Below are 15,649 nucleotides of genomic sequence, written 5' to 3' on the forward strand. Positions count from 1 at the left end.
GGCGTGCTGGGGCATGCGAGACAGTCCATCCGCTAAGAAGTTGCGCTTCCCGGGGATGTGTTTCAGTGTGAACCTGAACCTCCCGAAGTATTGGGACCACCGTGCCTGTTTGGGGGATAGCTTACGCGGGGTCTTCAGGGCCTCGAGGTTCTTATGGTCCGTCCACACCTCGAACGGTTCAGTTGCCCCCTCCAGTAGATGCCTCCACGTGGCCAGCGCCCACTTGACCGCGTACGCCTCTTTCTCCCACACCATCCACCTCCTCTCCGTCTCGGTGAATTTGCGGGAGGCGTAGGCGCACGGGTGGATGGCCCGTCCGGGCTGGGTTGGAGCAGGACTGCTCCCGTTGCCACGTCTGATGCATCCACTTGTATTATAAACCGCCGGTCTGGGTCGGGATGGCGCAGGATCGGCTCCGCGGTGAACCGCTGTTTTAGTTCCTCAAACGCCCCTGGCATTCTGCAGTCCACGCGAGTGCCATGCTGGGCTTGGGGGTTTCCCAGTGCCCTTGGTTTTTAGCAGGTCGGTTAGGGGAAGGGCGATTTGGGCGAAGTTCGGGATGAACTGACGATAGAAGTTCGCAAACCCTAGGAAGCTTTGGAGTTGCCTCCGGGTTCGCGGCGCTTCCCAGCCCAGGACATCCCTTACTTTCGCCGGGTCCATCTCAATTCCCCGGCTGGATATTCGGTAGCCGAGGTAGTCTAGTTGCTCTCGATGGAACTCGCATTTCGAGAGCTTTGCGTACAGCTGTGCCTTCAGCAGTCTCTGGAGCACCGTGCGCACCAGGCTCACGTGCTCCGCCAGGGTCTCGGTGTAGATGAGGATGTCGTCCAGGTAGACCAGGACGCCCCGGTAGAGTAGGTCGTGCAGCACCTCATTAATTAGCTGCATAAATACCCCCGGGGCCCCTTTTAATCCGAACGGCATCACGGAAAACTGGTAGCTTCCGAGCGGGGTGTTGAACGCCGTCTTCCACTCATCTTTTGCGCGGATCCTAACTCTGAAGTAGGCTTCGCGCAAGTCCAGTTTTGTGAACACCCTCCCCTTCGACAGATGCGACATCAAGTCCTTCATCAGGGGGAGGGGGTATTTGTACTCCGTGCTGATTGCGTTCAGCCCCCGGTAGTCTACGCACATACGGAGCGAGCCGTCCTTCTTCTCCCGGAATAACACCGGGGCCGCTAATGGTGACTTCGCGGGTTGGATGAATCCCCGTGCTAGGTTCTTGTCTATGAACTCGCGCAGGGCTCCCATCTCCCTCCTCGACAGGGAGTACATTTTTGGCTTAGGCAGGGTCGCTCCTGGCTCTAGCTCGATGGCGCAATCACTGGGCCGGTGTGGTGGGAGCTGGTCAGACTCCTTCTCCCCGAACGCTGCCGCCAGGTCTCGATACTGCCTCGGGATTCCGCCGCCCGTCGGGGGTTCCCCGGGTCCGGCCCCTTGCTTTGCGGTTGCCTCGCCAGTCGCCGCTGCCTCCCCTCGCCTCGGGATCGTGGCGGGTCTCCGGGGTCCCGGCGCTGCTGCTGCTGCTGTTGCTGTTGCCGCCCGGGTCTCGGGCCCCATCTGCTCTCGCCCCGTCTCCCGGTGTCCCGGACCCTCCGCTTGTCCGCCGGTGGTTGCGGCTGCCCCCGTCTCCACGGCTCGGTCCCCTCTGCTCTCGCCCCTCGCCGGTCTGTCGACCCCGAACCGCACTGCCTCCGCCGTCCAGTCGACTCGTGGGTTCCGCCGCCGCAGCCACGCCAAGCCGAGTACCACCGCGTAGTCGGCCACCGGGACCACCACGAACCTCAGTTCTTCCCGGTGACTCCCGATCGTCATCTGGACCGGCTCGGTGTAATACTGAGCTGGCCCCCCCCCTGCCAGCGTGCCATCTAACTGGCTGAATGAAATGGGCTCCCGGAGGCGCCTCAGCTGTAGCCCGAGCCCCGAGACCACCGCTGGGTGCATCAAGCAGTGGGTGCAGCCCGAGTCCAGTAGCGCCCGTAGCTGCGCCTCCCCTCCGGATCTCACCCCCCGGACGTGTATCCTCACCCGGAACGGTGGGCAGTCCTCGTCTCCTATTGGGTCCGCGCGCCTCGACTCCCCTGCTCGCACTGGGACGCCGTTCAGTGCGAGCGCGCCTCGTTTCCCGCCGGCTCCGAGTCCTCTCCGGAGGATGCTGTCTCCGGGGTCGACCACCCCCCGCGTCCTTTCTCGGTCACCGCCACCACTGCCCCCTTCCGCGGTCGGTCACCGGTCCTTTTCCCGTTCGCACGCGGGGTTTTGACTTCGGGCCGTGGTGGGGCGCCTTCCCGCTCCGTCGGGCACTGCACCGCTCGGTGGCCTCTGCCTCCGCATCGGAAGCACAGATTCGGGGCTCTGGTCGCCTCTCGCCTCCCGGTGGACTGCCGTCGACCGCTCCGTCTCTCCTCGGGGGTCCTCTCCCTCGGCCGGTCCCTCGTCTGGTCCCGTCGTCTTGTGCTCTGTTGGATCTGCCGCCACGCCGATTCCGCCGTTCCGGCCAGCCAGATCCAATCCTTCACTGTGGCCGGGTCGTCCCGCCCCAGTGCCCGTTCCAGGATCTCTGGGTTGAGTCCCCTCTTAAAATACTTCACCTTCAGGGACTCCGGCCAGTCCGCGAGCTTCTCGGCCAACCTCCGGAACTCCAGGGCATATTTCCGATACCGATTTGCCCCGCTGCCTGAATTGTAGGATGTCGTCCTCCGCCCGCTTGGCGCTCAATGTGTCCTCGAATCTGTCCCGGAGCGCCTGCATGAAGTCCGGGAAACTCCGTAGTTCCGCCGCGTTGGCATCGTACAGCCCGATCACCCAGCTGGCGGCTTGGCCATCTAGCAGCTCGGCCACGTAGGATACCCTGTCCTCGTCTCTAGCGAATAGGTGACCACCCCTCTGCATGAACCCCCTGACGTGCGTCAGAAAGTGCGGCAGCTGTTCGGGGTCCCCTGAGAACTTCCCAGTGATACCTCGAAGTCTCAGGGCGTCTGCCGCCCGTTGGTCCTCCGACCGGGGCGCCGTGGGTGGTGCCGGCGGGGGTGTCGGACCGCCCCCCCTGTCGCTCGCCTCCTCGTTCACCGCCGGTGGCCCCACTCTCTGTAGTAGGGTCTGGAGCATCGCCTCCACGGCGTCTAGGCGTTGCTCGACTCTCTCCTCTAGTCGGGCGAATTTCTCGCTCCACTCACGGTTCCGGAATCCCGAACCCCGGGTCATCGTAACACCCGAATCGTCTGGTCCTTGATTCACGCCCATCGACCACCGCTCGGATGGAGTGCGCCCGGCCCTGGCCGCTGCCCCGTCGCTCCCGGGCGGCTCCGACCGCCCTTCCGCGAGCCTGGATCCCTCGCGCTCCAGCTGACCCACGGATTCCTCGTCGCTGGTCATGCCTGTATTGAGAAAGAAAACGCTCCTCGGTGGTACCGGGTAGCGCTGACGGTGAGTCCTGGCTTTATGTGAGATTTGCCCCGTTCGACAGAGAAACTCTCGTGACACGTGTGGTTCACAAAGAAGGTTCACTCATGCGTAACGTAGTAGTCACAAGCAAAGCCAGGACTGGCTTGGTACAATTGCATCACTTGTTATATTCCCCCCTTCCCGCGCTTTTTCCCGCCTCGTGATCGCGTTGCGGCTGTGGGCTATTAGGCCCCCCAATGTCCCCCCTGATCGTTCATGATGGCAGGGTCGGTCAGAGTCCATTGTCCTTGATTGCCAGTCCCCCTCCGGCTGGGTTGGCCCCTCCCTGCTACGTGCAGACCGCAGGTTCTGTGCTGCGTTGCGATCTTGTTTCGCTGCCCTGCGGCCCCGTTCCTTGCTTGCTCGCGCCGTTATCAGTTCGTAATTAAAAGCTTCCGCTGCGGTTTTCCTGTTTAGCTGGCCGCAGGTGGCTCGTTAATTAGCGGCGCTTTCGGTTCCTCTTTTCCCCGCTAGCTACCGCCGGTGGATTCCGCGTGGTCTGGTTGCGAGCTTCCCTGCAGCCCCGTGCTTCCCTGAAACCTCGTGCTGACCGAACCTGACAGTGGGGACTCATCCATCATCTTAGCAGGTCGGGTCAATCAGGGCAACACACTGTGTCAGTGTTTCTTGGCCTTAATACTGCAATAGCGATAAACGAATCTGAAGACACACAATTAGTAAGAACTAAACAATAAATAAGATAGCATAGGTGATTCATAGCAATGCACATTTCTTCTCTCTTTGGTTCCATCTCATACTAGCACGAGTTCATTCCGCAAAGAAAACACAGGAAAATACAAAGTGAGATCAACACAATTGAGTTGACCATTTTTAATTGACTTTAATGGCCTGAAGTCATAGGTAGAAGGACCAACGTGTAGAGAGTAAGGAAGATAAACCTGGTGGAAATATTCAAGAATGGTTACCTACCACCGGGTGTTGAAACGGTCCTGAGAAATGAGATACAGTTGGGACCAGAACCAGAATACAGTTGGGACCAGACTTTAGGGAGGACGGATTCGGGGGAAGCAGCGAATGACCCCTCCCCAGACCTCGTGGCCCCCTGTTCGGTCCAGAAAGAAAGGGGGGCTGCAGAAAAGACCCCCCCCTTGGCCACCCGCCTGTCCTCTGCAGAGCCCCTCTCCCGTCGGCCATGCATCTCCGCAGCCGCCCAGCGCAGCTCTCCTCCGGCTGCTCTCCGAAAACACCGCCCGAACGCAGAGCGGGGCCCGCGATTGGCCCACGCGGAAGGGAGATCCGCCCCTCCAGCCAACCGCAGCGAAGCCAGGAGTCGGAGCGGGGCAAGGAAGGGCCTCCCACTTGGCTCTCTGCGCGTTCAGCGGCACGCCTCGGTTTGCGCCCGCCGGGCGACGGTCGAGGAATGCGCCACGGGATCCACGTGAAATTACGGGAAGAGACCGAAAGAGACGCGGAAAGGGGGGGAGGGGGAGCTAAAGTTGCCTCAGGATCAGCTGCAGTCCTCGCAAGAAATGTACCCATCCCTTCGGACTCTGCCAAATGGCGCCGCGCAGAATCTCGGTGAGAACTTCGCGAAGAGCGGCAGGAACCGGTCCGCAAATGCGGATGGCCCGGAGGAAGAGCCGGGCCAGGCCCGCGCCCTGCCAGCCTCCAGGGAGTGCGGGGCGATCTGCCCTCTGACCGCCGTCAGAGACAGCCAGCCGATGGGCCGAGACGCCTCTGAGGAATAGCGACGCTTCTGGACAGCGACCCAGAGGAGGAGAGACGCGTGAGAGGGCGCATCGGACAAAGTTTGAGGAGAGCGCGGAATTCTGCGGGGGGAGTCACAATCAGCCCAACGGTCTCGCCTCTGCTGCTCCCTCCAGCGCTTCTCCTGCCGGAGACATGCGCGGATACGGTTCGCTCGGACTCCGCGAACAGATTAAAACGCGCAAGAACAGCTCAGAGAAGGCCGGAAGAGAAAATCAGATCTCAGGAAAGAAGGAGGGATGTTAAGGGGGAAAAATGGAAATGCTCACAGAAAACCAACACCATCGGTTAGGGTGCCTATGTGAACTTTTCCTTAGATAATGTTCTACGGATGGTATATAACTCCATTAATAATACCTACGATAAACAAATCATACAGCAATGAAAGTTGGCAATGCCATGAAACAGGTGGAACGCTTCATGAGGTGTGGTGGATGTGTAAGCCCCCCCCCCCGCTACTGGAAAAATATTCATAGGATAATGCAGAAAATTTTGGAATTTAAATCTGAAATGAAACCCCTTTTCCTTATTAGCTGTAATCTCAGGAAAAAATCAGTAAGGAACATCATAACTTGATGAGATACGTGCTCACAGCAGCGGGAATACATTTTGCCCAGCACCGGAAGAAAGATCCACTTCTGGCAATATCTGAGCGGGAACTTCAGCTTGGAGACTACGCAGCGGTGGCAGAACTGGCAGCATCCGATCTGGCAGAAGCGCCATCAGATTCAGGCAAGAACAGTTCCCAGGCAAACATCCAGAAGCGTGGCAAGCGGGATCACCTATGGCTTCTGAGGGGGCTTACACGTCTGCAACAGGGTAAATTGTACAGATTTGTACATTGTAGCAGTTGTTTTTCTAAATTTTTTTTTGGTATTTAAATTTTTGTTAAATTTGTTCTGCTATTTTTCTTTTTAACACACGCGCACACACACACACACACACAGTACAGTGGAGACTTCTATATTAAGGGATCACTCAAGACAGAAACCTTTGTGGTACAAATACTTTGATGCACTCTGCAGCAGTTTCTTTTTTCTAATGTTATACTCAATTTTGTATGAAAATGTCAAATAATGTTATGCTTGTAATATCAATATCCTGAATTGTAATTAATATTGATAGAATATTCTTTCTCTTTTCTTTATTTCCAATACTCTAAATTATCAAAACAATAGAATGTCAATAATTTTTAATTAATACTGTGAAAATATTGTATTGAAACAATATATCAAGATATATAACCATATAATAATAATAAGAGTTTGCTGTTTCTAGCAAAAAAAAAAAAAAAGGAGTTGGGCAGAAGGAGGGTTTGCATTTTGTGGGCACCCAGCCATCATCTTAGCAGGTTGGGTTAACCAGGCCAAAATACTGGGTCTGGGGTTCTTGGCCTTGCAATACTCCAGTCCAACTCTGGGCAATGTTGAGGTCCTGGCCCTGCAGACCCACCTAAGAGCTTCTGAGCATCTAGTTGCCAACAGATGTGTCTGGCTGTCTTTGCTGTTCACTGTAATTCCCCCAGGGTGGTCTCCATCTTCCCAAATATGACAGAGCCCCACAAGGCCTGCCCAGAAGTTCAGGTTTAAGGGCGGATCGTAGAGGGATCACATGGGCCCCCCCATCACTAGGAGGGTGGAAAGGGGGGGGGGTTTCCACACAACCCGGTCATCCATCATTAGTTGGACAGGTGGACATTTCTAAGGCAGCTAAATTTCTTGATCTCAAACCTTATTGTAAAGCATTAATTTTTAGCATGATGTTACATTTTTTTATTACGAAGGCCAATAATGATTTATAATCAAAGTAGAAAATGTACTCTTTTGCCAATTGTCAAAATTGGTTCGTTTAGTTCTTTTAGGTCTGGAGGCAATAAACACACCAGTAGGTAAGGAGATTTTAAGCTTTATTGTTAACTCTAGCAAACTGAATGAAACAGGAATATAAGAATTAGCAGATGGAATTAAACAGAAATCAAAAGCAGTGTAAGATAACATGCCAAGCAAGATGTTAAAACTCTTCCCCTCCCATCGGGAGCTACCATAAGGCAACAGCGGACAGACCCCAGGATGGCTTAGACAATGCAGCGCCTGGCATCAAGGCCTGCGTCCACGCTCCAAACTCCAGGGGCAATGCCGGGGTCCTGATCAAAGGCTGGCACTGCCATCCCAGGAGTCTGTTACGGAGTCAGAGGCTGTGAGGGTGACCTTGGCCAGATGTTGCACCTGCTCATCATGTGACTCAAGAGCCTTGGAAGTGGACAGAGAAGCTAGTGCTTGACCTAAACAATCCGGAGGGTTCCCCCCCCCCACACTTCTAGGTAAAAGTGAAGAACAAGCCGCTAAACATTATCATGACTCAGAGTGAACTTTCTTAAGACGTGCAGGAGAAATCAAAATATGTCACCTAAACTCCTCGAAACAACAACAGTTTTCCGCATTGCCACTACATGTACAATACTTAAAAATAATTATTTGCTTTGTAATGAAAAATGTTGAAGTAGGAAGCTGAGCACCAAGGAGAAATTACCAGCTCTTTATTCAATCACGATTGAGTCCACTTTATAATAAAGAAGAAGCTTGAACAAAGGAGATTTTTATACACTTTGGGCAGTTGTGAGGTCGAGAATGCGGGGGATCTGATTTGCGGACAGATTTTGGGGTTTCGTGGGGTGAAAAAAAATCCTTTGTTAAGTAAAAACCGCCCTTTCAGATGTGGAGGGAGTATCCCACAGTTAAAGGGGAAGGAAGGTTGAGAGAAGGGGGCCGGGATCCTTAATTGGGATGAAAGCTTCTTGGTTTTCTACCTTCTTAATGATTCCCTTGTTAAGGTTGCCCTTGGTCTGAACTCCGGACAGGCAGGTGAGGGTGGTGAGATTTATAGCAGAGAAAGACATGGCTGCCTAGGACCCCCTTCCCTTCTGGCTCATTATCAGAGGGGGCTTGTGGGGGTCCTGGATCCACTGCTCAGGGAGCTCTGCCATCAGCACCAGGGGCATTTCCAGTTCACTTACATCTCAGGAGGAGGATCAGCAGAAGCCCCAGCAGGACAACAAGGATGGGCCCCACCAGAACGAGCCGCTCTCTGGCTAAAGGAGGAGAAACATGTTTGTGGTTAGAAGGGAGGCTGCCCTCCAGGCCTCCTGCACAGACGCTGAGTTCCCTGAAATGGGTGCAGAGCAGAGGAAGCATCTCCCCCATTGCCGGGGCCTCCGTGCCGTGACCTCATTTGGATGACATTCCTGCCCTCCCAGGTCCATCTTCCACTTCAGAGAAATGGCTGGTTACTGAGTTACACCCCCTGGAACTTGTCCTGACACATAACAAATAAAAAACCACATTTCAAATTCATTTCTGATGAAGAGGAACATTTGCTCTCAAGAGCTCACTTTCCACTCCTTGTCCAAAACTACATCCTCCCTCATTCTCAGACATCTCAAGACCTTGGATGGGGCAGCAGAGACGGTGAATATTCACCTTGTAGCTGCAAAAACCTCTCAATAACTCACCACCTTCTTCCTTCTTTTTTGTTCTCTTTTTCAAGACATGTCTACTCTGAATTAAGTCTGCTGAGATCAGTGAAGATTCCTCCCAGAAAACGAGCTGTTTAGCATTCCCTTCCCTTCATGTTCATAATGCTTTTTATGGGAGGAAGCTGGGCAGGAGGTCCAGCCTGCCTCTCTCAAGGAAGCTCTGCCATCAGCATCATCTTAGTTTTCAGCAGAAGGACACAGTGACGTTTCCCTTTCTGCATCACAAGACCTGGGATGGCCTAGCAGAGAATTTTTTTTTAAATTCTTTCCAACATGGGTGAAAATTCCTCTCTACCTACCCCAATCTTGTAGTTTCTCAGCAGGTTCCTCCTTCCAGGCCAAGACCAGGGGCTCCTGCAAACCCTCATGTTCCATTTGGCAGCTGAAGCGGTCCCTCTCCTTGGGGTCGATCTCAATGCTGAACCAAACATAATAGGTCCCATCCGAGTTGGGGGCCACATTCCTATGGAAGGTCTCATACTTGCAGACCTCTCCGTCTCTCATCCAGGTAGCATTGATCTTCTTGGGGTAGAAGCCGTAGGCCTGGCAGATGAGAGCCTCCACGTTGTCAATAACCACCTTGCGGGTCACCTTCCCTACTGGGGGCTCTGCAAAAATGGTAGCAACACAACTCATTGAATCTCTTCGGTCACCAAGAAACCAGATGATTTCAGAGCAGGCCAGCCACTTTCTCTGCTCCTCTCCTGAGCCTCTTGTAGGCTCCAAGGTTTCGGGGTTGGAGCTCCTGAAGTTTCTTTTTGAAAATGACTAAGAGAGCTTTCGGGTGAAACAAAATAATCTCAGGGCTTTGGGGTTAATAACACCAGGCCCCAAACTGAATGGGTTCAAGTGACTCCAGATTGGAGATCAGGAACAGCTTCATCTTTTCTGCCCCTGATGCAGGATATGGGACTTCCAGATACTTCCACTTGGCAAGATCTTTTCATTTTAACAGGAGTTTTCATCTGCTTCTGCCCCAGAGAGGATTATTTGGGGGCAGGAGAGGTTTGAAGCTGTGAAATCTGGACGGGGAAATGGCAGGAAAGTGGGGAAGGGTACCCCATGTTAGAGCCCCCTAGGACGCCAAGTGCAGCTGTCCAGACACAAGGATGGCATTTTTCCCCAAACAGGATCCCCCCTCCTCACCCACACCCTCAAAAGCTCCAGTCTAGAAAAACTCCCAGGTTTCCTTCTCCCATGGACTCACCTGTCCTCTGCAGAGCCTCCTTCCTGTGGGATAGGTATTTCTGTAGCCGCTCAATGCAGGTCTCCTCCAGGAAGACCTGGTTTCTCTTGGACCGCACCAGATCGTCATCCCACTTCTCCTTGACCTTCTCGGCCTGGGGGTGAGCTGCCACCCACCTGAGGGTCTCCTTGTTGAAGCTGATGAAGTCCATCCCATTGTAGCCATAGTGCAAAGACCCTCCTTGGCTCCCGTCTTCCCTGAGCTCACAGCCCAAAATCACCTGCCAGGTGTGAAGCCCTGAAAGACACACTCGGGGGGTGGGAGGGGCCAGCATTCCTCTCCCCAGACACCCCTTTCTAGTCCCCCCTCCACACCAGGGGGTTCAATCTCCTTCTAGAGGAGGAAGGAAAGACTCACTGATAGGGCTGTACAACTGTTATGCAAATAGGGGCAGAACTGCCTTTTTAAGGTGGGAAGAATGGGGTTTCTCTCCCCCACAGGAAGGAAAGTCTCCCCACCAGCCCTCTGCATCCTTGGAGGTCAAAGGAGACAGAAAAAGACATCCTGCAACTTGGATATGATTCCTGCAAAGAGGTGTGGGTGGGTGCATGGTTGCTTTGCCCCTCCTTCGCGGGGTGAGGATGTTGTTCTGCCCCCACTCCATGATCTCTGGGAACTTCTTTCTTTGGCTGACAGGTTGTGGAAAGTGAGGACTGGGAGTGAATTCAGGGCTGAAGAGAAGAATCTGCCTGTTTACCTTCATTCTGGGGGTAGAGGTTTTGCACACTCTCCAGGTCAGCCCTGAAGACCCTCTCAGGGGCCAGAAAAGTCTCCTTCTGCAGCTCCTCCATCCAGGGCACCAGCGGTTCCATAATCCTGGTGAGGCTGTCATAGCAAGCAATGGGCTGGTCGTCCAGGTAGCCCCTCATGAAGACCTGGCTGGGCTCTGACACTTGCAGGTAGAAGTAGCACAGGGAGTGTGAGAGGGAGCCTGGAAAGGAAAGAGGAAGAAGGGCTGAATTAGGGGGTCTACAACTCAGGATCCTCCCCCAATCCCATTGTCATCAGAAGCCCCCCCACAATCTTTATGCTTTATGGAGGGAAGTTTACTGTCTTGTTTGGAAGGGAGCTACTCCCCGAGAGATTTTGGGCAACCCTGAAAAAGCTGCAGAGACCACTAGGAAGTGCACGCCCTGAATCTTATGCCACGTGGCACACCAGAGGCACTTCCGACCTCATGTGCTACCTCTGCTTCCCTCTCCCCCAAAGCCCTCAAGTTTGTGCAAGAAAGGAAGAGTCAGCCCCACTTCGCCACCTCTCAGGTTTCCTTGGGTGTCCCTCTTCGGGGAGAAGCAACTTCCACAAGAGATTGAAGACCCCAAAAAGGTCGAAGAAGGAACACAAGAGAAGGACTGAAATGGGGCTAGAACCCAAGCGAGCTAATTCCATGCGTAGCCGGAACGTGCAGCTACATGCCAAACCGCTACATGTGCAACAAGGAACGTGAGACGGAGGCTGCTCCAGGGAGGAGCGCCGGGGGGGGGGTGATCGAGGCTCCTGGCAGGGAGAGATTCTGATCAGTGCTCCAAGCTGCTCTTTCTCCCACCCAGCAGCCCCCCGCCAGCATTGGTGGAGCACCAGAAGGGGTCCCTGGCGGGGCAGGCAGACAGCTGGAGCCCATTTCATCCTGTCCCCTCCCAGCCGGCGGGACTCACCACAGCAGCCAACCCCAGGCAGGACAGCCCCCACAGCTGCCCCCAGGAGCAAGAGGGGCGCAGGGTGAAGCAGCATCCGTGCAGCCCAAGCCTGACCTGCGCCAGTTGGGCTCTAGGGAAAGCCCCATCCCGCCTGCTTGTGCTATCGCCCTCCTCTTCCTCCGCCCCTCCCCATCGGGATTTGTGTGGGCTTGAAACTTTTCTGCCAGAGTCCACAAAATATTTATCCATTATTTATTTATTAATCAGACTTATATCCTGCAATTGCAGGACTCTCGATGGCTCACAAAACAAGATTATACAAGAAAACGTCTGTTTGTTTGTTTATTTATTTATTTATTAAAGCGATATCCTGCCTGACTCCCAGATGCTCCGGGCAGTTAACAAGTTGTTAAAAAAACTAAAAAGAAGCAAAAAATCTAACTCAAAACATCAAAGAGCAAGGAAGGCAGAGGTAACAAACCCAGATGAGAATGAAGAAAAAGACGGAAAGGAGGCTTTAATCACCCTCGCCAAAGGCTGGGCAGAGGCAGGTCTTCGGGGCCCTGCAAAAGACCAGCGGGGCAGGGGCTGTTCAAATCGTGGGAAGGGCGAGAACCTCATTCCGGAGCGCAGGCGCTGCTACCGAGAAGGCCGTTTCCAGGGTCCTGATAGATGGCGTTGTTTAATCTAAGGAACCCGGATTGCGCCAGCCCTGCCAGATCGAATCAGCTGAGTAGACATGAGAGACAGGTGACCCCTCCAGTAATCTCAAGCACCTTGAACTGCACCCAGGAGCAAACTGGCCACCAGTGCAGCTCACGAAGCAGAGGGGTTACATGGGCATGGCGGGCATGCCCCTCACTGCCTGTGCTGCCTCCTCTGGACCAGCTGCAGCTTCCAGGTGGTCTTCAGGGGCAGCTCCATGTAGAGCACGTTGCAGTAGTCTAGTCCGGTGGTGATGAGGGCATGAGCCACCCTAGCCAGGTCTACTTCTTGTTCAAGTAAGGCTGCAACTGGCGCACTAGCCAAAGCTGGGCAAAGCCACCCCTCCCCACTGATCTGCGGGTCTGCTGCATCGGGGCGGCGCAATCCCCTCCAGAGAGAGAGAGAAGGAGCCCCGGTGTAGAAGCAGGAGCTCCATCTGGCCAGAAGAAGTAGAAGCCTCTTCTCTCCCCTCCAGCCTCGCACAGCCTCCGGGCCGTCCATGAAAGACACAGGAAGCGGCCCTTCTTCTGCCCTGTGGTCGCCCGGCCTCAGGGACGTCCCTCTTCTAAGGGCAACAACTTCCAAAGAGATTCCAGACCAAAACGGAGTCAGAGAAAAAACCCACGAGATGAACCAGAGGGGGGAGGAAACCTCAACTCAGCCGGTCCTGGTCATGGCCAGCAACGAGGCCAAGAGGCCAAGCTCTGAAGGACAGAAGAGGAACCGCGGGGTGGCGCAGCGAAGCAAGAGCAAACTCCGCGCCCCCAGCAGCTCTTCTGCGCCCTGCAAGGTGCTGAGTCCCCGCTGCCGGCTGATGCGCCGAATCTCTCGCTTTGCCCTCCTGCCCGCTGATCAGCCTCCATCGCCCCCCAGGCGCCCTTTGGGGACTCCAGGCCCTGCCTCCACCCAGCTCTTGGCCCCCCACCCCTCGTTCTCAGGTGCCCTTCTACTAGCCGCTTTCTTTTTTTTTTTTAATATTTTTTTTATTTTTTACAACAAACACAAACAAACAAGAGCGTAAAAAACATAAAAACCATCTTCCATTTTAAACTGTGTGTCAGCCAGTTACCAATCATTTGTGCCATCCTTTCATAGTCTTCACTCACCATTTATATAGAGTCTCATATTATCTATCCAACACATATTTATATATTTATATATTTATCAGTTATCAATTATTATTCATTTGTTACTAGTCTATCTATAACACCAGCTTTCATTATAAGATTTGTATCATTTTTATCCATTGATTATATATATATATATATAGTAATTTATATCAATTTGTCAAGTTTCTATTATATAATTTCCTGATCTATTACATTACTATATCTTTTCGTCCAACCATTGATAAAACAAATCCCACATCATATAAAATTGTTTGTCTTCTTGCTCTCTAATTTCAAATGTCAATTTACTCATCTCAGCACATTCCATAATTTTCTTAATAACTTCCTCCTGCATAGGTACTTTTTCATTCTTCCAATTCTTAGCAAATACAATTCTAGCCGCTGTCAAAACATTTACAATCAGATATTTCAGTTCTTTACTATATGTTTCCGGTATAATTCCCAGTAGAAATGTCTCTGGTTTAAAGTCTATATGTTGTTTTGTCATTTTTTCCAACCATGTGTGGATTTTAATCCAATATCTTTTGGCTTCTGGGCATGTCCACCACATATGGTAATATGAGCCGGGTATCTGATGACACTTCCAACATTTATCGGACTTGTTCTTATACATTCTCGCAATCCTTGCTGGGGGTAAATGCCATCTGTAAAACATCTTATACAAGTTTTCTTTATATGCAGTTGACATTGTCATTTTATAGTTTTGAGACCATAGTTTTTGCCACTTCTCTAAATCAATTCCATGTCCAAAATTTTTCCCTCATGCAATCATTGTTTCTTTGACCTGTTCTTCCTCCATTTTAAATTCTAGTAAATGTCCATAAAGTTTTTTGATCAACTTTTCATCAGTACCCATCAAAATTTTATCTAGAACAGTCAGCTCATCATAGCTACCTTCTGCTTTAAAATCTTTATCGAATCTAGATTGTATTTGCAAATATGAAAACCAATTCATTTTTATACCTTGTTCTTCCAACGCTTGCATAGTTTTAAGTTCACCCTTTTCATTCAATATCTCAGTATATCTAACTGTTTGTTCCTTTTTATATGTTATTGGAAAAGAGAAGGCTTTGATAGTGGATATCCATTGTGGAACTTTTAAATAATATTGTCTTCTTGTCTTCTCCCAGTTTAAAAACAATGCCTCTCGAATATAGTGCCTTCTAAAATAGCCCTGTGTTTTCGTTCCCTTATACCATAGGAAAGCATGCCAGCCCAACAACAGGTCATGTCCCTCTAAGGTCAATAATCTGTTGTTTCTTAAAGTTATCCAATCCTTTACCCACATCAAATTTGTCGCCTGATAATATAATTCCCAGTTAGGCAAAGCAAACCCACCTTTACTCTTGCATCTTGTAGTAGTTTAAGCTTTATTCTTGCTTTTTTACCCTGCCAGATGTATTTCAATACAATTTTATTTAAATCATCAAAGAACTCTTTCCCTAGACGAATTGGAATTGTCTGGAATAGATATAATATCCTAGGCAATATATTCATCTTAATAGTGGATATTCTCCCAATCATTGATAATTGTAAATTCTCCCATTTTGTCAAATCTGTTGCAATCTGTCGTTTAAGTTTAACATAATTATCCTCCTTCAATGTACTACATCTTGGTGTAATATATATCCCTAGGTATTTAACCCTGTTTGTGACCTGTATTTCTAAAACTTCTTCCAATTCTTTCTTTCGCTAGCATATTCTTTGTTAATATCTTTGTTTTATCTTTATTTATTTTTAAACCTGCTACTTTTCCATATTCTTCTATCTTTTCAATTAATTTAGATGCTGTTTCCAATGGGTCCTCTAGTATAAATACTAGGTCATCTGCGAAGGCTTGCAGTTTGTACTCTTCCTTTTTGATCTTCATTCCTTTTATTTCTCTTCTCTTGTATTCCTATTCAACACTTCTAATGTTAAAACAAACAACAGGGGCGATAGTGGACAGCCTTGTCTCGTCCCTTTTGTTTTGTCTATCTGTTCTGTTAAATCTCCGTTTATCATGATTTTTGCAGTCTGCTTATGATATATTGTTTCAATGGCTTGAGTAAATTTTTTGCCAAAGCCCATTTGTACCAACTGCAGTAACATAAATCGCCAATTCACGTTGTCAAAGGCTTTTTGTGCGTCTAAAAATATCAAAGCCATTTGCTTTTCAGGATGTGCCTCATAGTATTCCAGAGTGTCCAGAATTACTCTCATGTTGTCTTTAATTTGTCTCTTT

General features: G+C 51.2%; 1 protein-coding gene across 1 annotated transcript; it reads right to left on the reverse strand.

The window, feature by feature from the left end:
• Positions 1 to 7,073: 7,073 nt before the first annotated feature.
• Positions 7,074 to 11,713, reverse strand: LOC103053196 (major histocompatibility complex class I-related protein 1-like). The gene is made up of 5 exons (XM_025177371.2): positions 11,609 to 11,713; positions 10,651 to 10,884; positions 9,915 to 10,190; positions 9,007 to 9,315; positions 7,074 to 8,263 (listed from the first exon to the last, which is right to left on the reverse strand). The coding sequence occupies exons 1-5, from the start codon at positions 11,682 to 11,684 to the stop codon at positions 8,181 to 8,183; spliced, it is 978 nt and encodes a 325-aa protein (XP_025033139.1). The 5' UTR covers positions 11,685 to 11,713; the 3' UTR covers positions 7,074 to 8,180.
• Positions 11,714 to 15,649: the final 3,936 nt, after the last annotated feature.

The sequence above is a fragment of the Python bivittatus genome, unplaced genomic scaffold (assembly GCF_059951505.1).
Source record: "Python bivittatus isolate LINGU-HERP-01145 unplaced genomic scaffold, Pbiv_v1 ctg000810_np1212, whole genome shotgun sequence".
NCBI classification, from domain to species: domain Eukaryota; kingdom Metazoa; phylum Chordata; class Lepidosauria; order Squamata; family Pythonidae; genus Python; species Python bivittatus.

Bases quoted from the DNA above. Each gene is read 5' to 3' on its own strand.
- LOC103053196 (XM_025177371.2), bottom strand. From the start codon at position 11,684: ATGCTGCTTCACCCTGCGCCCCTCTTGCTCCTGGGGGCAGCTGTGGGG. The intron at 10,885-11,608 runs GTGAGTCCCGCC...TTTCCTTTCCAG, and splicing joins GCCTGGGGTTGGCTGCTGTG to GCTCCCTCTCACACTCCCTG. The intron at 10,191-10,650 runs GTAAACAGGCAG...TGTGTCTTTCAG, and splicing joins CCTCTACCCCCAGAATGAAG to GGCTTCACACCTGGCAGGTG.